This window comes from Girardinichthys multiradiatus, chromosome 5 (genome assembly GCF_021462225.1).
Source record: "Girardinichthys multiradiatus isolate DD_20200921_A chromosome 5, DD_fGirMul_XY1, whole genome shotgun sequence".
NCBI classification, from domain to species: Eukaryota; Metazoa; Chordata; class Actinopteri; order Cyprinodontiformes; family Goodeidae; genus Girardinichthys; species Girardinichthys multiradiatus.
The window spans coordinates 19000060-19025785 of NC_061798.1; the positions used below are offsets into that span (position 1 = coordinate 19000060).

A 25726-nucleotide genomic window follows, 5' to 3' on the forward strand; every position below is an offset into this window, starting at 1 on the left:
GTGCACACTTATTCAAGTTACTGCACCCTTGTATTGGCCGCTTTCCCCATTAGCGGATTGGTTTGTTAGTTGAACTGTTCACAATAAATGTTTCATTAAAGGTGGAAAAAGTTAGTTAAGGATTTATTATGGTGCCCTTTTTAAGTCACAAATATCTGGCATTTTAACGGGGTGCATACACTTTTGAGGTGTATTGTTGCAGATAAGAGACTAATGGCATATTACGTGAACAAACTTGTCATTAGAATAACCCACTGACTTTAACATTTTTATACAACTGTATTTTTTATTTTTTTTCCTGTGGATGAGGTTTAGTGAAGTCTGACTGGGTCGTTTTATAGTTTGAAAAGGAGGTCTGTGACAAGCCTCGTTTTAGTCTTTTCTCCAATCCACTAGAGTAGGTCCCACAGCGTAAAGCAGGAATTTGGATTAAAAAAAAACCCAGCTGTTTTATGGGTGGAACAAGTAACACTAGAGGCTGTCTTTACTGATACTCTGAATACCAATTCTTTGGTATCAATTATTTGTAAGATAAACGGACTGGCGACTTGTCCAGGGTGAACCCTGCCTCTCGCCCATAGATTGCTGGAGATAGGCACCAGCTTCCCCGCGACCCACTATGGAATAAGCGGTAGAAAATGACTGACTGACTGACTGACTGACAATTATTTGTAAGATAAATACAAACAAATTAACGCTGATATTGAGATAATAAGGTTTGACAGCCAATAAGACTGCTCAAGCACATTGATCTTTGCTTTTAAGAAAATTCTTAATAGTAAAGCACAGGAAAACATATTCAAAAACTCCTGGCATAAAATGAGGCACATGCCAGTGAACCAGGAATATGTGCTGGTGGCTACTTAAACTGTGTTTCATTGTCTCTGAAGTCACAGCTTCAATCGTGCAGAGTTTTGAGCGTGAGCAGTGCATTGTCTGTGAATATAAATAAGAAAATATGGCCTTAAACTGTAATGTTTTGAAAAAAATCCCATATAGTCCTAAATTTGTAAGCATTAGAATGCACGTTATTCATTGTGTGGTTGTCTTAAGGTCTAAAATAGTATAAATGCAGTCTGACAGACCACCAGACTGGTTATTTAGATTACTGACATAATGAACATTGTTGAAGATGAACCGGATTAATCATCCAAGGGCCTTGTCGTGTCACGAATCAATTCTCTGTTCATGTCACCAAAATGAATGCACTTGTATTTACAGGATGAGTGCATGATCTTAGTGTTTGTCGTCGATCAGGGATGAAAGACTAATGCAGTATAAAGTATTAAGCGTGAATCACTTCAAAAGATGCAAAGAGGGTTTTTCTTCAGCTGCAGGTTCTAACTCCATGGCATGGGTGAAGAAGTTCAAAAAAACCAGAGGAGGCCTGAAGAAATCCTACCAACCTGGGAGCATGGTGTCCCTCGCGCTAACTAAAGGTCTGCTAAATGAGCCCGGCCAGAACAGCTGCTTTCTCAACAGTGCTGTTCAGGTAAGAATCAGCATTCTTGGTTTTTTAACCCCTGCATGGAAGTATGGTACTTTTTCTATTATTTTTGTAGCAATGAGTCTCTGACTTGTTGTAGGAGTCCTCACACACCAGCAATTCAAAGGTAATAGGCCTGAAAAGTGCTAACAGCTGAGTGAGCCTGTGTATTTTGTGTTGGAGTTATGTGGGTTTGGCTGGAATTGCAAGCTTTGTACATTACACAAAAGCTGAGACCCACCAATCGATTGACCAGTGTCCAGAATCAGCTGAGCTTCAGCTTGATCAGCTGGTATTGCAAAGCAGTCAGCCAAATGTAGTTAACTCTGTGAAATGAACCTAGGAATAGCAGTTCAGATATTAATGTAATGTCTGCAAGAGTTTGGGTTTAAAACGCCAAACTTATTAAGACTAACAAAAGCTATCCAGTTGGATATTTCTTTGAAGAGATGCACTAGGCTACTAGTCTGATGGTAAGCATATTTCAGGAAAAAAGGAGATATCTACATCAATAGAGCAAAAAAATAGGGCAGAAATGTTTACAGTAGTCTTCAAATTAACAGCTTAGTTTAATTACAGTTTAATTACATAAGCACAATCTCAAAAACATTTAGAAAAATACAACTTTTAATTTGAGCATGTCAATTCAGTGGAGAAAAAATCGCTGGTGCCACTATCATTAGTACCTCTAATGGTTGCTATACAATAAATATTACTAAAGCATTTTGTAATTGATACATTTACTGTTTTACTTTTAGAGAATCGCAGGAAAGAGTAGCACCAAGGGGGTGCCAAGTCTGCTTAACAACTATCCGACTCTGTCTGCAGCTTGTTATTAGGGAGACAGGACAGCATTTAGTGTTCTCAGATCTCAAGTGTAACAGTATGGAGTTTGCTCATTTCCTCTGGGACTTTAACTGGAACTGTTTGCTTTGGTCAGTTGAGACTAAAAGGAAACACACTGGGAGGACCTCATTGCTTTGCAAAAATTGACATTTGTCAGTTGGCAGAACAGATTACTGGACTTCAGTAATATGCAGTTCTATTGGAGGCGTAGGTTGTTTTTGGCTTTCATCATTTGTCATCTATGTGTGTTTTGCCCTTCAGATTGATCTAAACACTTCAGGTGGGTCTGGCATGAAAAACAAAGAATTAATATGTAGGAAAGCAGCTCATGCCCACTGTTAGTCTGTGATGGTATAGAGATTTCTTTTCCAAAGGCTCTTTGAACCTTGTTAGAGAGCATGGCTTTATGAATGCTTTGACACTCCTACAGATTTGTAATTTAAAAACGTCTGGTAGACTCTTCTATAAACTGGAAACATGTCATCATAGGGTCATTCAACAGGATAAAGAATTTTGTATTTGGTTGATTATGTCTTCGTTGTGACAAGGTATGCTTTTAAGAAATCATATGTTCCTTAAAAAAAGACTTGAGTCTGAGAGTTACACCCATGAAATACTTGCTAAATCCTCTCTGCCAAACCCAAACAGCTTGGTGTCTTGGGGCACTATACACAACCACAATAGTCTGGCATCTCCTCCTCATGCTGATCATTAGCTTGGTCAGACACTGCTGTGGGATGGCATCATATTCCTCAATCAGCTAACGCTCAGTGGAGTTGAGGTCAGGACTTCAGACAGGCCGTTCCACTTGCAAATTCTGAAGTTAATCATTTAACAAACCAATCTTGTCAGTTGGATTTTGATAATAACATGTCTTGCAGTCAGATAATAGTTTGATTAATCAGTATTTCTTGTAGTGCTTTAAGATTTTTTTTGGAATAAAATATTTCTTGTTTTTCTTCATCGGCTTCATGTTGAACCTCCACAGGTGCTTTGGCAGCTGGACATTTTCAGGAGGAGTCTGAGGCAGCTTTCTGGGCACTTTTGTCTTGGTGATGCCTGTATTTTCTGTGCATTAAAGGTAATTTTACATTAAAATTAAGATATAAAAACCTGTATTACATGTAACTTAGCTGAGGATTGTAAATTTTGTAGTGATTTTGTTTTCTTCAACTCTTCAAACATCATTTGAAGATGCATGAACATTTGTCACAAATAAATTGACTGCTTTTCGCTCTTTCAGAGTATATTCAACCAGTTCCAGCAGAGCAGAGAGCGAGTCCTACCCTCTGACAGCCTGCGAAACGCCCTCGCTGAAACCTTTAAGAACGAGCAGCGATTTCAACTCGGTCTGATGGACGACGCTGCTGAGTGCTTTGTATGGTGTCGCTTTCGCTTTTATTCAAAATAATATTTTTTGGTCCTTTCTTCCTATCTGTGTGTTTACCATGCTCTATGATTCTTTGATGATCTGCTCTTGTTTTGTACAAACAGGAGAACATCCTGGAGCGAATTCATTTGCACATAGTTTCAGACACAGCGACCGATGCTTGCTCATCCAAATCCTGCATCACCCATCAGAAGTTTGCTATGATGCTTTATGAACAGGTAACTAAAGTCAGTTACACACAGAATTCAGTAGTTAACAAATACTATGTAGAACATCATAAGATAGTATAAATATGATAACTAAGTGCAAAATTAGCCTATAAAATCTGAATGTAATTTACACATGTACACAATAGAATAGTTTCAATGTTTTGTTTGGCAGTTTGTGTGCCGTTGTTGTGGAGCATCTTCAGACCCCCACCCGTTCACAGAGTTTGTTCATTATGTTTCAACCACGGCTTTATGGTGAGTACCAGTGTTGTGCCAGTTTACTTTTATTAAGAACTCAGTCTAAGTTCATTTATCACCAATTAAACTGAGTTAATTCTGGTTTAAGGTTCAGAACCTAAACATTTACAGCCCAAATATGATAATTAATTTGGGCTCTAGCTTTTCATCATATCTTTGAAAAATAGATAAGTTTTCATGCATTAATTAGCAAAGTGAGGTCATTGCCTAGCATTGACCTCATTGGAACACATATTTATTGAATATGACTGTATGTTTTATTGTTAAGTAGCTCAGTATGTTTTTTTTGTTCAGCTGTTGAGTCAGACATCCAGCTGAATGCAAGCGTTAAAAGCATTTTAATTAAAGGTGGCTACGAATGAATAATTTGAATGATCAGTTTAACAAATGTTTGTTAACATAAGATGGAGAAATAAATGGTTCTTGCGGTGGTGCGCAGTATAGTCTTTGTTTTCCACTTTGTGCAACTCAAGGGGTGGAAGGAGACAGTGTAAAACAATTGTGAGGATAGAAATAGTGTTGAGGGTTTATCTGTGTTTTTCTCGCATCTGAATTTGCTCCCTTTCAGTTTACATTTGTTTAGTGTAGCTTACTGCTCTGTTCCCGTGAACCCATGAATCTTCATGAATCTCCTTCAGCTGCAGTCTGCAGTCTGCATTGTGTCCTTTCCCATCTTATTTAAATCTGTTGAATTCTGACATGCTCACTCATATAAACTATATTTTAAAGCAGCTGAGCGCTAAAAAAAGCTGATCAATTTTACATATTTTCATCTTTTAATTGTCAGAAAGCAAAGCGAGGTTAATTAAGCATTAATCTGTAAATATGGCCACCCTTGAAACTCTATCTGTTTTGTTATTTTGGCTATAATTCACTTTATAATGGTCAGAGAGCAAAGTAAGACATGACTGGTTGATACGTACACATGACTTGCTAAGCATGCATGAATCTGCCTGCACTCCTTACTGGTAACAATACCAAAAACTAGTTGCAACTTAGATGTTTAGGGCATGAGCCTCTAGCTGATATTGTTACAAGCAAAGAGGAAAGATTTTTAGATTAGTAAAAGTTTACTTTGGTTTAAAGTAAGAAGAGAGGCATACATTATTAACAGGTCTCTACAGGGACAAACATGCTCCCAGGAGCCTAAACTGCATGCTGGCAGACACACAAACAAAACACAGCTGTCACCAAGCTCTCACCTTGAAGGATAACAACTGGTTTTACTGCATAAAGGCTAAACCTTTAAAATTTTTACAGTTCAGATTTTGTCATTCACTACCAAATGATCACTGGTGAGTACTCAGCTGACAGCAAGGCTATAATAAACTTATAATCAAATTACCACAGCTTCTAAGCATCAGCATCAAAGGTTGAAGCAAAAATGTGTAACAGCGTCTAATTTCATGACAAAAAAGATTTCCAAATTTCCTGGCCAAATGTCCTACTATAATCCAGGGAAAAGTGTAGGAGCTTTATTTCAGACAGCTTACTGAGATTGCTCAACGGCGCGTTCTCCGGCCCCTCTGGCATTTTCTCAGGCATCTCATTGAAAGTTTTTTCAACCTGTAGGAACAGTATGAAATAAAATTGCTGTGATTTTTTTTTTAAACCATAGATTTAAAAAAATGTATATTCCTTGATTTGGGAAACTGACCCATTTCTAATGAGAGCCCTGTTTTTGCAAATAAAAATAAAACCAGAACAATCCTAAAAATGTGCAGTGTTTTTTTCATTGAATATGTGTGGTTACAATCTCCTTCAGCATGTTTATTAATCGAATCAAAGTTAGGGTGTGAATCAGGTTTCACACCCTATTCATAAATGACAAGAAAATATACCAGAAATGTAATTATGGGAAATTGAGAACTAAATGCAGTATTATGATTTCCTAAATGTTTTTGAGATTATTTTGTTAATTAAACACAGACAGCTTGCTTACTTTATCTGTCCGTATACTTTCTGTTTCCATGTTTAGCCAACAGGTTGATCGGACGCTGGGGAAGAACGAGCGCCTCAGGTCGGACATGTTTGGGGAACTGCTGCAGGCAGCAAACAGCACCGGTGACCTCCGAAGCTGCCCTGTATGTTATGCTCTTGCTGTCTTTTAAAAAAAATATATTCACTCACATTGAATTAATTCGAATATGCATCCTGATGAGGCTTGTGAGACTAAAATGAACATTTATAAACAACAATCTTCAAGCACGTATTAAACATACTTTTCGTTACGCCCACATTGTACAGACCCATTTAATAAATCAGAATTTTATTGAAAAGTTAATTTATTTCAGTTACTCAATTCACTAAGTAAAACACATTGTATAGATTAATTACACACAGACTGATGTTTTCAAACCTTTATTTCCCGTAATTTTGATGAATTTCTTCTTACAGCTAATGAAAACAAATTTTAGATTACAATATTTTGTCAGAACAATAAAAAACAACATTTTTAATACAGGTATCTGAGCTTAATGAAAAGTATGTGCAATACCTGCTTAAAAGTTTGAATTTTTATGAGGTACTTTTAATATGACATAAGAGCCTCATTGGAACACATATTTATTGAATATGACTGTATGTTTTATTGTTAAGTAGCTCAGTATGTTTTTTTTGTTCAGCTGTTGAGTCAGACATCCAGCTGAATTCAAGCGTTAAAAGCATTTTAATTAAAGGTGGCTACGAATGAATAATTTGAATGATCAGTTTAACAAATGTTTGTTAACATAAGATGGAGAAAGAAATGGTTCTTGCGGTGGTGCGCAGTATAGTCTTTGTTTTCCACTTTGTGCAACTCAAGGGGTGGAAGGAGACAGTGTAAAACAATTGTGAGGATAGAAATAGTGTTGAGGGTTTATCTGTGTTTTTCTCGCATCTGAATTTGCTCCCTTTCAGTTTACATTAGTTTAGTGTAGCTTACTGCTCTGTTCCCGTGAACCCATGAATCTTCATGAATCTCCTTCAGCTGCAGTCTGCTCTTAATGAAATGGGGTTGCCTGCTCTTTTCTACCTCCTGGCCCTACCTAGAATATAAAAATATATTTTAGAACAAATATATATAGATCAATATATATTTGATATCATTTCAATGGGACAGACATTAACTTGTAAAGTAATAAATAATATATTGTTTCACTCTGTGTTTATTTGTAAGTTTAAATTCTAGCAGAAACTTAATTGCAAAACCTAAATTATATCTTTTATAAATACTTGTATGGGAGCAAATATAGAAACTAAATTAAAGAAATTAAACAAAAAAAAATTGTGTTTTTTCTATAGAAGACATTTAAATATTTAATTTTTTAGTTTCATGGATGCTTGACCATCTTGTCCACTGACATTTTGCAGAAACTTCGAAATCTAGTTGTTCTGAATTTAGTGGATCAAGATGGTTTTGAAATCTTTAAACTAGTTGCTAATTTGTGTCAAACATGCAGTTCTGTGTTTCAACATAAATAAAACATAATAGTAATTATCCTGCAGAGAGAGGTAGTTTGTCATCCTGATTTTCATCCCTTCGTACATCTATGGCTTGCTGCAGAGATCAGGTTGTGCGGGTAACCAGTCCAGGATAGAATCCCAGACTTCTCTCTGCTTAGTGATGCTCTCTAGCTTATTCTGGGAATCCCACTCTGATCCCAGGCCAGATGAGAAAGATAGTCCCTCCAGCAACTGACTCTTTTCGAATGCCTTTGGAGCAGCAACTCTGCTTCAAGCTCCTCATCATATTTTTAAGACTGAGGCCAGACACCCTGCAGAGAAAGCTCATTTCTCCCCCATATGTCCCATGTTTTTATGGTCATGAGAGCAACGCCCACATGACTACAGATGCAGCATTGATCTGTCATAAAAACAGTGATCACTAATCTGTCAATCACTTCCGAACAAGACACCAAGTAAATTAATCCTCCCTACAGATATATACAACATAACGACCACACAGCATGACAGTTTTGGTAGGTCTCAGGTATAACACCCAGATGGATGCAAGGATGTAATTGATCTCAACAATTCCCTTTTTACCTTTCTGTGTCCACATTTCAATAAAGTTAGAAAATGATTGTTCACATGTTCTCAGTGGACTCTCTAAGTGTAATTTTGACCTTATAGGATAAGGTACAGGGTTTTTTAATGGTGTAGATATCCTTTAATAATGAGAGGAAAACATACAACTTGTGAAGGAAAAGAAGCTGCATGACCACCTGCGAGGAGGCAGCCAACTTACCGAGCTGTGGGAGTGAGAACTCATGGAATACGGTGTGCTTGAGGTGGAGGCTGTGTTGTAGAGCACAAATTAGAGCTGACCTGCTGAACATACCTACGCTGCTTCGATAATTTACTGATGCAAGTCTACACGCAGCATGGAAACTTGCTGTGAATGGACTGCTGTGTTTTGGTTTTTGACTATCTAGCTTAATCCAGCTAGACGTACTAGCAATGCTGCAAGCAAACATCTTTCCATGCAGATGACAACGCTGTGGTTTTAGCATTCTATAGAGATAGTTATGTGAAGTTATCTGTAATAGTTCTCTTACCTGTAGTAGGAAGATGTCATATAAACATGTGCTTGTTGGAAAGTAAGTAAGTCCTAGGTGTGATGGATGCTAACATTTAGTCAGACATACACAAACCATTTGACCTGCCTTTTAGTAATTTTAAACAACTCAAACTAAAAATTTTAACATCAATGGGATATAGACATATCTTGGTGAATAGTAACAATCTGCAATTTCACCAGAGACTATAAGGCTGGTGCTTTATTTTTAGTATTTTTGGCCAAACAATGTTGTTTCCATGTGAAGTTACACTTGTTGAGTCACCAGCTGATTGTGAGTCCGTTGGAATCATTTTCAAATAACCACCAGATCTGGAAACCACACGAACACACTATCTTTGATGCTGTTGCACACTTCTGACAGAGAGTCTGACATAAAATCCTCAAATTTACCACATTCTCTGTGGATCTAGACAAGTCAAAGCTGGTCTTTTTAACCAGTATAAATACATGGTTTCACCTGTATATGAAATAACAAATCACTTTTTATTTGTGACAAATTAGTGGCTGATAGGTGTAAACTGCATTTTGCTGTTGACACACCACTGTTACTGTGAATGCCCAATGTTTTACAGAGTGACTGTGGTCAGAGCATTAAGATTCGCCGTGTTCTCATGAACTGTCCGGAGATCGTAACTATCGGATTTGTTTGGGACACAGAGCAGTCCGATCTCACGGATGATGTTATCAGATCTCTTGGTCCACGTTTGAACTTATGCGGGGTAAGAGCCAAGAAAGCCAAGTCACATTATTAAATGCTTCTCAACACCAAATAACAAATGGAAATTCCTGTAGTGAATGTCAGTTGTGTTAAAAAGCATAACATCAATTATCACATTTTATGGGCATGAAACACGTTTTCAGATGAAAGATCAATATCTGTACTGTGATCTTACATGTATATGTAAACTTTATCCTCATTGGATTTAACATCTGGCTGAGGGTGATCAGATATACTCTCTTTCAGCTTTTCAACCGAGTCACTGACGAAAACGCCAAACGCAGTGAGCTACATCTGGTGGGGATGATCTGTTTTTCCAGCAAACATTACTCAGCTTTTGCCTATCACACCAAATCTTCTAAGTGGATATTTTTTGATGATGCCACTGTAAAGGAGGTTAGAATGTCTTCCATTAAATCTTTTTCGGCCTCCTCCTATGACTGTTCGTTACGTACATGCTCTTTTATAATTTTTTCTTGTTTATTAGATTGGATCCAAATGGAAGGATGTTGCTTCAAAATGTATCAGGGGACATTTCCAACCGCTTCTTTTGTTTTACACCAATCCTGAGGGGAGTCCAGTTTCTAATGAAGACGCACCGAGACAAACCACCATGTGCCCTCACTACAAAGCCCAAGTAAATGGAGACGTGACCAGTAAGACAGTCCTCCATTTATTAGCAACACTGCCTCATGCACCCTTCAGAGACACTCAAAACATGTGCTTTTTGTGTGTGTGTGTGTGTGTGTGTTTTTTTTTTGTTGAATTAACCAATGGTAAAACTGTATCTACCACCGTTGTTGTGACTTGGCAAATCTTACAGAAAAATATATTGGCAAATTTTGGTAGATTTTTTGTCATCCGAATTCAACAGAAAGAAATGGCTCAGCGCTGGTGGTGTGGGGGTTAAGCACGTGACCATGTGCAGAGGCTATAGTCCTCAATGCGGCTGTCCCAGGTTCGACTCCTCGACAGGGTGACCTTTGCTGAATGTCTCCCCCTTTGTTTGCCCTCTGAAAAATAAAGGCCTCTAGTGCTGCAAAAAAATATAAAAAGAAAAATTTAAAGACACTCAAAATTTTTGATTTTGGCGCCTTCATATTTAGGATTTATAATGATGACCTAAAGCCGCTTTGCAGTAAATCTGACCAGCATCCTCAGAGAACATACATTTAATATGAAAGTCTGATAGTATAAGCCTAATTACCACTGAAGTATAACTAACAGAAAAGAATCTGGTGTTAATAAAATCATAAATGCAACTTGATTACTACCGTATTTTCCGCACTCTAAGGCGCACTTAAAAACCATTAATTTTCTCAAAAAACGACAGTGCGCCTTGTAATCCGGAGCGCCTTATATATGGATCAATTGGTTAATTGGTTGATCCATACTGGTTGTACACGGCGCTCTGTCAAAATGTTTCAGTACGACTGGTAAACTACAAAGCCGCGCCGCTTGCAGCATTACGGCTACCGTAGTCAGGGGCGTCGCCGAAGTAATAGTGGTAAACACCTGTACTGTGCTTACTCCTAGTCCAACACCACTTGTGTGTGTATAACGACCCCAAAATTACACCTTTCAAGAGACACGCTTACGATGCTGAGTTCAAACTCAAGGCTGTCAGCTACGCAGTCGAACATGGGAATAGAGCAGCAGCGAGAGAATTCAACAGTTAACGCTACTATATTGTGAATGTACTAACGTTTGATTTAGTGCATCAAACTGTTTCTTTTACGTATTTACTGAATCGGGGAAAAGTTCCCTTTCACGTTTTAACTAACGTTTGATTTCAACTTCAACTTCATAGACTCCAATGCATTCCTAACGTGCGGTTGGCTCTATTCAATAGATTTCTATGTAGAGGAGACCTTACCATGAGAGTGAATGGAGTTATCAGAACGCTGGTTTGTAGTGTATTAATAAAGTTTGACTGACTGACTTATCTGACTGTTTTGTTGACATTCTCTTTAGCACAGCTCCATCTAGTGGATGCATAACGCAACCCCAGTCAAACGTTTGACTGCAGTAGCTTCTATTCTATGCGCCTTATAATCCGGTGCGCCTTATAGTGCGGAAAATACGGTAGTAGTGACTAAATGATTTCATGAAATTGCTTAAATATTTTTTTTCGTTCGTTCGTTCGTCGTCTTCCGCTTATCCAGGACCGGGTCGCGGGGGCAGCAGACTCAGCAGAGACGCCCAGACGTCCCTCTCTCCAGACACCTGCTCCAGCTCCTCCAGGGGGAGCCCAAGGCGTTCCCAGGCCAGCCGAGAGACATAGTCCCTCCAGCGTGTCCTGGGCCGTCCCCTGGGCCTCCTCCCGGTGGGACGTGCCTGGAACACCTCCCGAGGAAGGCGTCCAGGAGGCATCCGGTATAGATGCCCAAGCCACCTCAACTGGCTCCTCTCGATGTGGAGGAGCAGCGGCGCTACTCCGAGCTCCTCCCGGATGGCCGAGCTCCTCACCCTATCTCTAAGGGAGTGCCCGGCCACCCTACGGAGGAAGGTCATTTCAGCCGCTTGTATCCGTGATCTCGTTCTTTCGGTCATGACCCAAAGTTCATGGCCATAGGTGAGGGTAGGAACGTAGACCGACCAGTAAATTGAGAGCTTTGCTTTTCGGCTCAGCTCTCTCTTCACCACAATGGACCGGCACAGCGCCCCCATTACTGTGGCAGCTGCACCGATCCGTCTGACGATCTCCCGCTCCATTCTTCCCTCACTCGTGAACAAGACCCCGAGATACTTAAACTCCTCCACTTGAGGCAGGAACTCCCCTCCATCCTGAAGAGGACAAGCCACCCTTTTCCGGTCGAGTACCATGGCCTCGGACTTGGAGGAGCTGATCTTCATCCCAGCCGCTTCACACTCGGCTGCGAACCGCCACAGCGCATGCTGTAGGTCTTGGCTAGAGGGGGCCAGCAGGACCACGTCATCCGCAAAAAGAAGAGACGAAATCCACTGGTCCCCAAACCAGACCCCCTCCGGCCCTTGGCTGCGTCTAGAAATCCTGTCCATAAAAGTTATGAACAGGACCGGTGACAAAGGGCAGCCCTGCCGGAGTCCAACATGAACCGGGAACAGGTCCGACTTAGTGCCGGCAATGCGGACCAAACTCCTGCTCCGCTCGTACAGGGACTGGATGGCCCCTAATAAAGGGCCCCTGATTCCATACTCCTGGAGCTCCCCCTACAGGGCATCACGAGGGACACAGTCGAATGCCTTCTCCAGGTTCACAAAACACATGTGAACCGGTTGGGCAAACTCCCATGAACCCTCGAGCACCCTGTAGAGGGTATAGAGCTGGTTCAGTGTTCCACGGCCGGGACGAAAACCACACTGTTCCTCCTGAAGCCGAGGTTCGACTATCGGTCGGACTCTCCTCTCCAATACCCTGGCATAGGCCTTACCAGGGAGGCTGAGGAGTGTGATCCCCCTGTAGTTGGAACACACCCTCCGGTCCCCCTTCTTATAAAGGGGGACCACCACCCCAGTCTGCCAGTCCAGAGGCACTGTCCCCGACCGCCACGCAATGTTGAAGAGGCGTGTCAACCATGACAGCCCTACAACATCCAGACACTTGAGGTACTCAGGGCGGATCTCATCCACCCCCGAAGCCTTGCCACCCCGGAGCTTTTTAACCACCTCGGTGACTTCAGCCTGGGTGATGAAAGAATCCAACCCCGAGTCCCCAGCTCCATCTAGTGGATGCATAACGCAACCCCAGTCAAACGTTTGACTGCAGTAGCTTCTATTCTATGCGCCTTATAATCCGGTGCGCCTTATAGTGCGGAAAATACGGTAGTAGTGATTAAATGATTTCATGAAATTGCTTAAATATTTTTTTTATATAATGATAATGATAATTTAATACATTATCCCTGTATTTATTTTTTGCCCAAAAGTAGAGTGGAAGTCCTAAAAGATCATATAAAATTTATTTATATAAAACATATGTACAGATGACAGGACCTAAAATATTTATTTAACCAGGAAAGATCCACTGACATTTAAAATCTCATTTACAAGAGAGTCCTGGCCAAAGTACAGCACATGCATAAAACATGTGACACATTATAAAACATTCAACAGTGGGAAAGACACTGGGTGTCCATGGGAGAGTTCCAAGACCAAAACCACTGCTGACCAAAGAGAAAGTAAGCGCCCTCTCACATTTTTCAAAAACCAACCTGATAATCCCCAAGACCTTTGGGAAACTATTCCGTGGACTTATGAGACAAAAGTAGAACTGTGTGCTTTATACCGGCAATAGGCTCATACTGTGAAGGTTTGTCAAACTGACTTTATAAATGGAGGCATGGGCCATCGTGTTACTGTTTTAGCTGCTTAATGGAGTCCATATCAGGTCATTGGATTCGGTGTTGGCAGTCCAGTAATTGACCAGCTGGTAACCAGTTAACCAGAACCCAGACCGTTCTGAAGGGCACAAGCATCCAGCTAAAACCAGCTAATGCCTTTTTGCATTAGCCACTAGACAGGCAGTAAAAGCTGGAGAAGGGCAGCTCCTGCACGACGTGAGACTTGGTGATCTTTGGTGGTTTAAATGTCCCTGCCTGACTTTCTTTGCCTTCTGTTTGTTTCTGCTGTAGCATGTTAGAGTTGATGTGTTTAATGCCTGCAAAAAAAAAAATCCCTCAGATTTTTGTTTTTAACTCAGTCACCAGTTTTAATGGTAATTTTATTTTCACCTAACTATGCTAATAACATACTAATACTATTGTAGTCATTAAAACCAGTAACCATTACATCCCATCAACATAGAAGGAAAGGAAAACAAAATTGTTGCATCTTATCAAGAGTATAGAATGGCCTTATAGGAAATCTCACAATCTCTCTACTTTGGCTGCTCTTCAGCATTTTCTAATCCTTCATGATCTAATGTCATTATATAACCCATCCCTAAAATGAATGAAACTCTGTGTTAGTTCTTTTTAGTGTTTCTTGCTGGGTACTAAACTTTCCAGACAGCCCTAATGAGAATAAAGACTTGTAAGAGTTAAATTTGCTCTTTTTTTAATTCTTATCTTTTGAAATATCAGACCATTCTTTAAGTGCCATTTAGTAAATGTTCTTTTTAACTGATTCAGCATCAAACACAGCAGCTATTCTTCTACAGTAACGGTCGGCAGTGAGATTCTGCCATTAAACCTCTCAGAGAAAGACTTGCTGTCCCTATGTAATGGCCTGGACCTTACATGAGGATGATGTTTCTGTTGCACGCGGATTACCACCCACGCCTAACTCCCTAATCCCTGTTCCTGTGGCCAAACGCAGCGATGCTCTCACTCCTCCCCTTGATGCTTCAAACATTTGCTTCCATTATTTGTCATCTTGTTTATTTTTTAGGGCGGTGGTGGTGTTGTCCAATTTAGTTGGATCGCTTTGCTTTTATGTGTTGCCTGGATGTTTTGGCATGGGGCAGGATTCTTACATTTCTGATAGTCTGGGTAACTGATTGTGGGTTGCTCACAGGAAAAAAAACACGGTTTAGCCATCTGTATGTTGTTCATAGCAATTTATATAATATGTAAATGTTGGTATTCTGCTGAAGTTTACATAATTCAGTTTTTTTATTTTGCTCCTTTGTCCATAATTACAAGTGAGGAAATCAGCCCAACTGGCTCTTACTGACGGTTTTGTATAATTGGGGCTCTGCATTAAGGAACCATGATGCTTGTGTGCATTAGTTAAGTACTTGGCAGATGTTAGGCATACAAAGGTGGATCCGGGTCCAACATCACTTTTATAGGGGACTTCCTAAATGTCATCATCAGGCTACATACTCCCATGTGGATATCGATCAGTGCTACTTTAACATGTAACAGTTCACACATGTAGCGTTCCTGATTCCATCTTTAACTGAAGCTTTGATACAATTTTCTTTCATCTGTTCTCAAATTATCATTCTGTGATGTTTTTATTTGACACTCTGATCAAGAGCCTATTTGAAAGTTGCAGTTACCTAACCCTAACTGATTAAAAATAGATGCAGCTGTAAACGGCATCGCAGAAAATGATTTAATTAGGAGGAGGTGAGATGTAAAAGTGAAAGACGGCAGCTGTTAGATGTAACACGCTCCTCTGAAGGCAGATGCTCGCGGTTCATGTCGTTGCAGCTCTTTGCCGTGACCTGCTTGCCAGGCAGAGGAAACACACCGCAGGCTTGGCAGCGGAGGTGTGTTTAATGATGCAGCATCTGTTCTTTTCTAAGACTTTGTTTTGTTTCCTGCCTTATTTGCAGAAGGACGGAGGAGGAAGGGAGGGGATGGTGATCTTTGAAACTGAAAATCTGTTTGAGCTACTTCTATATTTGTCATGACTGACAATTTCACTCACAGGAATGGCACACTTTCATAAGACCATCATGAAACTGATGGAGCCTGAAATTTACTGTCAGTTATGTTTAAACTGTAATTAATTTTGTTCTGTATTTTGTTTTTGTTTTTTTCTAAAAACATAGCGACAGTTGTAAAGTCATTTAGAAAACTGAGACTAAAATACTGTGAATAATCACAGTTTATTGAAGACAGACATGAAGACAGGCCCCTTTACATCTGACTGGCAAAAGTCTGTGACCGTAAAAGCTTGAGAGTTACATTAAAGTGAAACTACGCAGAATCAGAGTCAGCTTCGTTGCCACGTTTGTGCACACAAACAAAGAATTTGACTCCGGTACACTTTGCTCTCAGTAAAGATTTTGTTTCCCAGATGAAAGTCAGATTCCCGAATGTAGAACTAACTGATACAATTCATTCTTGAACTTTGACTAACTTAGGACATTTTTATTGTTGCACATCTAATCAAGGTGATCCTTTCATGCACATTTGCTCTTTTTGCAGAAATCTCTCACTAACTTTCATGTGAGCAAGATTTTAGGTATTTTAGGCACAGAGCTTAAAACTAATGTGTAAGAACTGTGTTAAATGTTTTTGTAATCATCCTCTTAAAGATAAAGGTCCAAGATTGGAATAAGTCTTATACACATTTAATTGCTGATTAAATCCCTCTGATTTTGCATCAAAAATCAATATAAATGTATCTCTTAATATAAATCTGGTTTTAAGAGGTAGCATGTTTTTTTAATTAAATGCAACAAAAACCTAAACGTTTGATTCATTTATTTATTTTTTATTATTAGATTCATATTTAGCCCAAATTTAGTTCATATAAATTGAATTTATGACAACGTAATCCATTTATATAGTTTGATTCAGGATCTAATTACAGTGCCCTGTGAGAGTCCTTCAACATTTAGTCATGCTGCATCCACAAACTTTGATGTATTTTATTGGGACTTTATGGGCTAAACTTAGGGTAACACAAATTTGTAAAGTTGAGGTAAAATTATTTCCCTCCACTGTTTTTTTACTGATAAAAATCTAAGAAGTGTGACATATTGAATCCCTTTTACTCTAATACCCATGAATAAAATACTGTGTACCTAAGTCACCTAGTTATCAAATGGAGTCCGCTTGTGTGTAAATTAATTAGGTGTTCTGTGAAGGCATCAGAGGATTGTTAGAGAACATTAGTAAACGAACAGCGACCAAGGAACACAGCAGACAGGGAGAACGTTTAATATCCAGAGCTTTAAACATTGCACAGATTACTGTTCAATCTTAAAATGGAAAGAGTGGCACAACTGCAAATCTGCCGAGACTTGGCCGTTGTTCCTAACTGACAGGTTGTCAAGGAGAGCAATAATCAGAGAAGTAGCCAAAAGGGCCATGGTAACTCTGGAGGAGCTGCAGAGAATCAAAGCTGAGGTGGGGAAATCTGTTGATAGGACAGCTATTTCTTGTGCACTCCACAAATCTATCATTTAAGAAAGAGCGGCAAAAAGAAAATGTCGCGTTTGCAGTTTGATATTTAGGGGACACAGCAACTCTTTCATCATCCAAGCTGAAGTCACCGATGTGGTTAAAAAGCTCTGCGGTGGCAGGGCTTCGGGGTTGGATGAGATCCGCCCTGAGTACCTCAAGGCTCTGGATGTTGTAGGGCTGTCATGGTTGACACGTCTCTTTAACATTGCGTGGCTGTCAGGGACAGTGCCTCTGGACTGGCAGACAGGGGGATCACACTCCTCAGCCTCCCTGGTAAGGCCTACGCCAGGGTATTGGAGAGGAGAGTCCGGCTGATAGTCGAACCTCGGCTTCAGGAGGAGCACTGTGGTTTTCGTCCCGGCTGTGGAACACTGGACCAGCTCTATACCCTCTACAGGGTACTCAAGGGTTCATGGGAGTTTGCCCAACTGGTCCACATGTGTTTTGTGGACCTGGAGAAAGCATTCGACTGTGTCCCTCGTGGTGCTCTGTGGGGGGTGATCCAGGAGTATTGAGTCGGGGGGGCCCTTTATTAGGGGCCATCCGGTCTCTGTACAAGCGGAGCAGGAGTTTGGTTCGCATTGCCGGCACTAAGTCAGATCTGTTCCCGGTGCAAGATGGACTCCTGCAGGGCTGCCCTTTGTCACCGGTCCTGTTCATAACTTTTATGGACAGGATTTCTAGACGCAGCCAAGGGCCGGAGGGGGTCTGGTTTGGGGACAAGTGGATTTCGTCTCTTCTTTTTGCAGATGACGTGGTCCTGCTGGCCCCCTCTAGCCAAGACCTACAGCATGCGCTGTGGCGGTTTGCAGCCGAGTGTGAAGCGGCTGGGATGAAGATCAGCTCCTCTGAGTCCGAGGCCATGGTTCTTGACCGGAAAAGGGTGGCTTGTCCTCTTCAGGTTGGAGGGGAGTTCCTGCCTCAAGTGGAGGAGTTTAAGTATCTCGGGGTCTTGTTCACGAGTGAGGGAAGAATGGAGCGGGAGATCGACAGACGGATCGGTGCGGCTGCCGCAGTAATGGGGTCGCTGTGCCGGTCCGTTGTGGTGAAGAGAGAGTTGAGCCGAAAAGTGAAGCTCTCAATTTACTACGTTCCTACCCTCACCTATGGCCATGAACTTTGGGTCATGACTGAAAGAACGAGATCCCGGATACAAGCGGCTGAAATGAGCTTCCTCCGTAGGGTGGCCGGGCACTCCCTTAGAGATATGGTGAGGAGCTCGGCCATCCAGGAGGAGCTCGGAGTAGCGCCGCTGCTCCTCCACATCGAGAGGAGCCAGTTGAGGTGGCTCGGGCATCTATACCGGGTTGCCTCCTGGACGCCTTCCTCGGGAGGTGTTCCAGGCACGTCCCACTGGGAGGAGGCCCAGGGGACGGCCCAGGACACGTTGGAGGGACTATGTTTCTCGGCTGGCCTGGGAACGCCTTGGGCTCCACACGGAGGAGCTGGAGGAGGTGTCTGGGGAGAGGGACGTCTGGGCGTCTCTGCTGAATCTGCTGCCCCCGCGACCCGGTCCCGGATGAAGCGGAAGACGACGAGTACGAGTACAAGCAAATGATAGGAAGAATGAGACCAGATGGACTAAGACCAAAATTAACCATTATGGCCTACATACAAAAACTTTATGTGTGGTAGAAAATGAACACTGCACATCACTCTGAACACACCATCCTTATTTTGAATCATGGTGTTGGCAGCATCTTGCTGTGGACAGAGCACCACAGGAAGAAAGCATGAGACTAACATACAGCCAGAGCTACAGTACAATGTACAATAATAGTTGTCTAATATATTCAGAATGTTTTAAACTTGCATTTTACGTGCTCATGTAATATTTCGCCAGTTAGACAGAGTCTCACAGCAGCAGATGCTCACACCGGACCCAGATGACATTGCCTAAAATGCTGAAGGTCACAAAGTGATGGAAGTACAGATGAAAAACAGTAGAAAAAAAGAAAACAAGAAACATATCACAACTGATGTCGAATTGCAATATTTCCTAATGTGCAGCGTTATTCTAAATGCAATATATTGTTGGTAGAACTGTTATTTATGTTCTTTTTAATTTTTTATCCTTCAGTGAAACATTCCTTTGGCAGTCCTAACAAATTCCACGATCCTTTCATGGAGAATCTACAAAGACCAGGTGAAATATCAAAAAAGGACAGAGGACATCGGAGAATTGAGCCTTCACAACACAAAGGTAGAGTGTAACGATGGCAACATTAAAAACAAGCATAGAACAAATCTGAACATAAGAGCAACTGGCAGTTTATTAGTAACCCTTGTTAACTCTCCTCAGACACGACACATACAAGATCTTCATCCCCTCCAGAGAACGGACCAAGACTCCCTGTGGAGAAAATGAAGAACTATCTGCGCTCTGAGAAGTCATTAAATCATTCCAGCAGAACATTTCAGGAGCCCCATGGACAGTCCTGCAGTGCACAGAGTGGGGGGCACATCAGAAAGGCCAACATTTCCCCAGGACATAAAGAGCAGGAGGGTAGCCACAAACACTGGGAAAAAGCAGGCAGTGGGAGCCAAAATAGGTCAAAGTCAACTTGGAGACCCATCAGGGAGGTGCTGAATGTAGACACGGTACTGAACGAACTGGAGCAGCGACGGCAGCAGCAGCAGGACAGCCCACGGTGCAGCAAGCCTTCATCCCAGGAGAGAGCTTGCACAGAACCGAGCAAAGAGCACGAGCGTGAACACGCACGAACTAGAGAGGACCGTAAACAGAAGTGCTTAATGACAATTTATGAGGATGAGCAGCGCCACGAGACAGAGAGCCACAGCTCTGTGGAGTCAGAGAGCAGAATCAGCCAGCAGAAAGGAAGCAGACTCAAAGGTGTCCCCAAGACTCTGCTGCGCAGCGACACCTGGACCATTCAGAGGACAGAGTCCGGCTATGAGAGCAGCGATCGCCTCAGCAGCGGCTCCACCAATCCAGACTCACCTGGGGTTGATGGGTTTGGGCTCAGACCAGACCAGAGGTTAACACCTGAGGTCCTTTTACAAAGGTAAGAGAGTAAAGTGTCATTCTTTAGTGGATTTAGTTTCACAGAAACACACAGAGATCATAACAAAAGATGTATCATTCAGTATTCAGAGGCTGTACTAAAAGTATTAAAGAATCACTAGTGATCATTTTTATTGCATAATCCATAATTGTTTTCATCAACTTTAGTGTGAAATACAAAGGTCAAGTCCAGCTTTTACGTATAAGTCCCCCATCAGTTAGTTTCAGTTAAGTTTCCAGCATGTTTTTATACTACAGTGACCAAGGTACCCATATTGTAGTGTTTTGTCAAGGTCAATCAAGACCAGAATCAGACAATCTTCAACCTGACCAGCCCCGACTGGTGACCAACCAGTTAGAAACTCTTTCCAGTCAGTGAAGGCACCATGCTTGATCCCCATCAGGTTGCGGTGAGAACACCGCTCTTCAGAGTGAACGCTGTTACGGTGAAGGGAAGACTGAATTTTAGCTACTTTTAGTATCATTGAGGTGCGTTAAAATGACGTTAGAGGAAGCAGAGAGATGTGAGAGAGCTTTTTTAAAGCAAACTATATATTCCACGACCTTTCTAGGCATTGGACCTCTTCAATCTGGCTGCAAGAGAGAGAGTAAGACTTTAAGCGGATAACAGAAAGGCTTAATGTAGTCCAGCAAAGTTTGTTTTGTTTTATCCCTTTGAGGTTTGAGCTATTGTCTGTCATAAAACACAATGGATTTGAAAATATTGGCAGCTGTTTGAAAATCCTAAGACATCTACATACTCCGCCAGAACAGAGAAATGTGTTCTTTTATATTGGGTGACAATGGCAACAACAAAGTTGTTTCTGACCAGGACTTTTCATTCAACCAGAACTTAAGTGCAGAACTCCTGTGGAGTCCTCGTAGGTCGCTCACACTTTCAGGTTCGTGCAGTAACCGCTTCAAACATCTGACTGATCACACAGTAGTTTTCAAATAGGAGTCAAGGAAGGAGTGCGAGCTGTGTTAAGAACAAGCTGTAAGAACTGCCCAACCAGGGCTGCAAGAGCAGAAGGATGTTCTTGCAGGGAACAAGAGGAAACAAATTTATCTGTTCTTGTGGAGTTTGTATTGGCCTTTAGAGTTAAAGGCTCTGGATCCTTTGGGAAAGCACACAGAGATTGCTGTTTTAGCAATGCTGGCTGAGCTAACCATGCTAATCGCTAAAATAAGGTGTCCAATTTGTAATTATAAGGTTAAAACGTTTTGCAGCACTGCTCTTTCACACATGCAGTGTAACTTTGCTTCTGATATGAATAACTATTGACCACTCATGACAAGAATGGTAGAAAAACATATTTACAATGCTGTTATGTCCACTTATTTTTCAGTCAGCTGCATCAAAGGGAAGGCGATGCAAAGTCAAGTATAACATCATCTCTTTCCCACACTGGTAAGTCCTAAGGTTTATTGTGCTTCAACAAGGTTTGCAGCAAAGTAAAATTCCTCAGTTAACAATAAACTCACAGTACGGGCACAATGAGTAGGGCTCATTGTGCCTCATAGTACAGGTGACTAATCAGGTTTTCCAACAGTACAAAATCCGACACTAATTGGTATTATTTAAGGGCAAAAATGATTGACTTAAATAACCTTTCCAAACTTTTTTCTAGAGTTTATCTTGTGCACATCGATTGCATTTCTTTTGAACACTCAAAAAAACAGAAAACTTGAAAAACATACTTAGCTTCTTCGAATTTCTGGATGACGTTATTGGGTATTGTCCTCGTTTTAGGTGAGTTAACTTTATGTTTTGCATTGACTTTATGAGACAGCGTATGGAATAAAAGAAGTAGATAACAAATATGTTTAAAAAATAGGAGGTAAAATAACGAAATTGACACTGACAGGAAGGGGGGAGAGAGGAAAAGGAAGAAGAATTCTTGGCCAAATATTTTTTGTTCTCCTTTCTCAAACTTGATTAATATTTTTATGTAATATATCATTTAATTTATTTTATGTTTTTTGGTATTTTTGAAAAAAATGTAAAGAGAAGCGTCGACAACTCATGCTCAAATCTGAATGGTCAGGGAGCTAGAAGGTGGGGGCCAACAAGGGTCAAACCTCATTGGTTCATAAAGTGAACATTCAAAGGTAAGATAGAAACATTGCCATCAGGGAAAAACGTCTAATGTATAATAAAAAAAAGTTTTTTTTAATTAAACTAATACATTATCTATACAAGTGCATGAATGAAATAAGAAAATGGTTTAAAAATAACTAAAAACATGTTGTATTCACAAAATTAATATATTTGCAACTCTGTGAAGCTCCTCTATTTATTGCTGTTTGGGTTGATTTTTTAGTGTTTTATTCTGTGGCAGTTTTTATTTTTTTGTCCATTCACAGAAGCCAAACACATTATTTGAAGTTGGTTTTGTTCTTCTGGTATCTAGGCTGTTTTAGGAAACATCAGTTTGAGCTAAAAATAAATTGTTGAAGGAGGAAGCAAAATAACAAAATGAGCCACCAACTTAAGTAGGATGTAAAACAGGCCCCATGATTTAAAACAGAGCACAGCAGCAGATGTTTGACAGTAAAGATGAGCTCTTTTTCTCTTGTTGTAACTCGTCTGCAGAACCTTGTGGAAAGGATTTAAAGCAAATAAATGAACACATTCGTTTAATTCAGTCTGATATGTGCAGGTAGAATGTGCTTTCTGGGATTTCTGGGTAGCCATTCCTATCCTTGTTACCAATCTCATTTTTTTAAGACCTATATTTTTGGTGTGATCCACATCCGACGCTGACAGTTTGAGTATAACAGAAGATTGCTTAACGTCTGGGTTGATTTCTGCGCCTGAACTTGTTATTTAACCTCCTGCCCCCGTCGGCCCGGCACAGGCATTAATCTGAATATAATCCCACAAAGCTCAGATAGCGCAGCTGGACACAGCCGCTGACATTGTCATGAATAGTGTTCTGTTGCACGCACTGTCTTACACTATCTAAATCAAGACTGTGTGCTTTAAGAGCCTGTGTTCCCTAGCAACAGCAAGAGTCTCGGTATTTAAACCCTTATGGGTTAAGTGGGAAACAAAAAGAAATTGAAGAAAGTATGTTTTTAAAAGGCAGTAATTCTTGCTGCTGAAGGGTTGAAGTTGTGACTTGGATTGAACTGCTGCCACCTAGTGTTCATAGAAAGTACAGCATTTAAGTCAGCCGTGTAGGAAACATTATTTTGTGCGTGCCTGCTTTACAGTTAGGTAAGACGATCAGGGTCAAATGTTTAAATTGCAATGTTTTTCATATGTTGGATCAAAGCTCTAAGTTATTACTTACTCAGAATTCTGTAGATTTTTATTTCACAATTATGAGAAAGAAATTGATTTATTTCAGTCGCTTATCCTCATTTTCATTCATGTCCCTATGATTGTTAACAGAGTGTACCTGTCTAGCAACGAATCTCTCTAAAAGAGGGTTTTAATGTCAAATTTGTCTTGTACATTTTCATTTCTTTGCTTTTCCTTTTTTTCTCCCTTGTCTAGGTAAACATCAAACTAAAACTCAGGGGAACCATGATCAAGTTTCACTTTCTCAACTAAAGTGCAGTCCTAATTCAAGGTAGTGTTCTTAATTGTAAATTGTAGAGTGTTATTTTGGGCATTTTGCTGGTAATTATGTTTTTTTTTCTAAATGACAACTGACTAACTTCTACAGGTTACCGCTAAATATGACAGTGGAATCTCCCATTAGATCTTTATAAGCCTTTATTTAAAGCGCTCGCTGTACATATTGTCAGCACTGGTAATAATGTGTGAAAAGCCTTAAAAAAAATTAATCTTTTATAGCAGTCGGATAGTATGACACTGGAAAACGTGTTTATTCAGAGTGGAAATAATTGTCAGTCAGTCATTTTCTACCGCTTCTTCCATAGTGGATCGCGGGGAAGCTGGTGGCTATCTCCAGCAGCTGGACAGGTCGCCAGTCCATCACAGCGCAACACAGACACACACAGGAATACTAATTGCCTAAAGGCAATTTAGAGAAACCAAATAACCTAACAGTCATGTCTTTGGACTGTGGGAGGAAGTCGGAGTACCCGGAGAGAACAAGGAAACTCCATGCAGAAATCGGGAGTTGAACCCTGGACCTTTTTGCTGCAAGGCAACAGTGTTACCAACTACACCACCGTGCAGCCCAGAAACAATTGTTTTTAATAAAATTACCGATGCCACCACAACCTTCATGGTTCCCATGAAATATTGTGCTATAAAGAGGTCATCACAATGTAGCCTATTTTTCTTAGCTACTCTTCAAAATGGGAAAGACAGAAGAACAGACCGCTAAAACATGTCAGATGACTGTCGATTAGGAAAAAGCTACAGAAAAATAGCTAACGTGCCCATATCTACAGTAAGAGCAATAATTTAAAGTATAAAACTAGAAAGGAGACGCATACAACTGGATGGGGACCCAAGGTTATCTTGTCACCATATACAGTGAGGAGGATAGTAAGGGGGTAACATGAAGAACTGCAGCAAATATTTCAGACTGCGTTTAAGCTACTGCAAAAGGCCTTAGAACACGTTAAACAGAAGTACTACTAGATACACTGACTGATCTATATCCAGGCTGTTGGGTCTGTTTCTTCTGAAAACCTTTCCTGAGATAATAAGGATGTAAACTTTTATCCTCCCTAATTGAAATGCCCAGACTAATTAAAAGCTACTCATCATTTTTTAAGGTGTATACCTGCTGCATCGTAAGAATATTCATGTTAGATAGAGGACTTCCAACCACTGACAAGACTGAAAAAAGTTTAATTGTAGGCTGAAGACAATTTCTGTGAGCTAAACAAATGCCTAAGAAGATATTTACTTTCACACACCTTGGCAGTGAAAGGAAGGTCTTTTTAAGGATTTCTATTATTTTATACCATAGACAACCACATGCGAGTGCATAAATGTGAAGTGGAAGGGAAAGCACACATGATTTTCAATAATTTTTTTATTCCAGGATAAAATCGGAAAAGTGTGGCATGCATATGTATCTGGCCCCTTTCATTTGGATAACCTCAATAAAATCCAGTGCAACCAAATATCTTCGGAGGTCATCTGAATCATATTTTCATCTCAGTATAAATGCATCTGTTCTGTGAACACCTCAGAGGTTTCTCTGGAGGAGCTGCAGAGCTCAGATAAGAGAATATGTTGACAATTAGTTGTGCACTCCACAAGTTTGACAATAACAGAAGAGTGGAAAGAGTGAAGTCATTGATGAAAGTCATAAGATGTCCCATTTAAAGTTTTCCAACAGCATTAACAGACATTTTATGAAAGGTGCTCTGGTCAGATGAGATCAACATTTTAAATTTTGACCTTTATACAGAGCACTTCTTGTTGCAGAAAACCAAAACTGCACACCAG

The 25726-nt window shown here is 40.6% G+C and overlaps 1 protein-coding gene across 1 annotated transcript in view; it reads left to right on the forward strand.

The window, feature by feature from the left end:
- Positions 1-1335: 1335 nt before the first annotated feature.
- The window catches only part of usp53b (ubiquitin specific peptidase 53b), a 28116-nt gene continuing 3725 nt past the window's right edge, over positions 1336-25726 (forward strand). The window contains exons 1-13 of the mRNA XM_047364483.1: positions 1336-1492; positions 3321-3413; positions 3576-3710; positions 3827-3940; positions 4104-4186; positions 6168-6273; positions 9323-9469; positions 9715-9864; positions 9956-10124; positions 19396-19518; positions 19618-20341; positions 21690-21751; positions 23846-23921. Of these exons, the coding sequence (XP_047220439.1) occupies positions 1349-1492; positions 3321-3413; positions 3576-3710; positions 3827-3940; positions 4104-4186; positions 6168-6273; positions 9323-9469; positions 9715-9864; positions 9956-10124; positions 19396-19518; positions 19618-20341; positions 21690-21751; positions 23846-23921 (2126 nt within the window). The 5' untranslated portion in view covers positions 1336-1348. The remainder of the gene's footprint in view (positions 1493-3320; positions 3414-3575; positions 3711-3826; positions 3941-4103; positions 4187-6167; positions 6274-9322; positions 9470-9714; positions 9865-9955; positions 10125-19395; positions 19519-19617; positions 20342-21689; positions 21752-23845; positions 23922-25726) is intronic.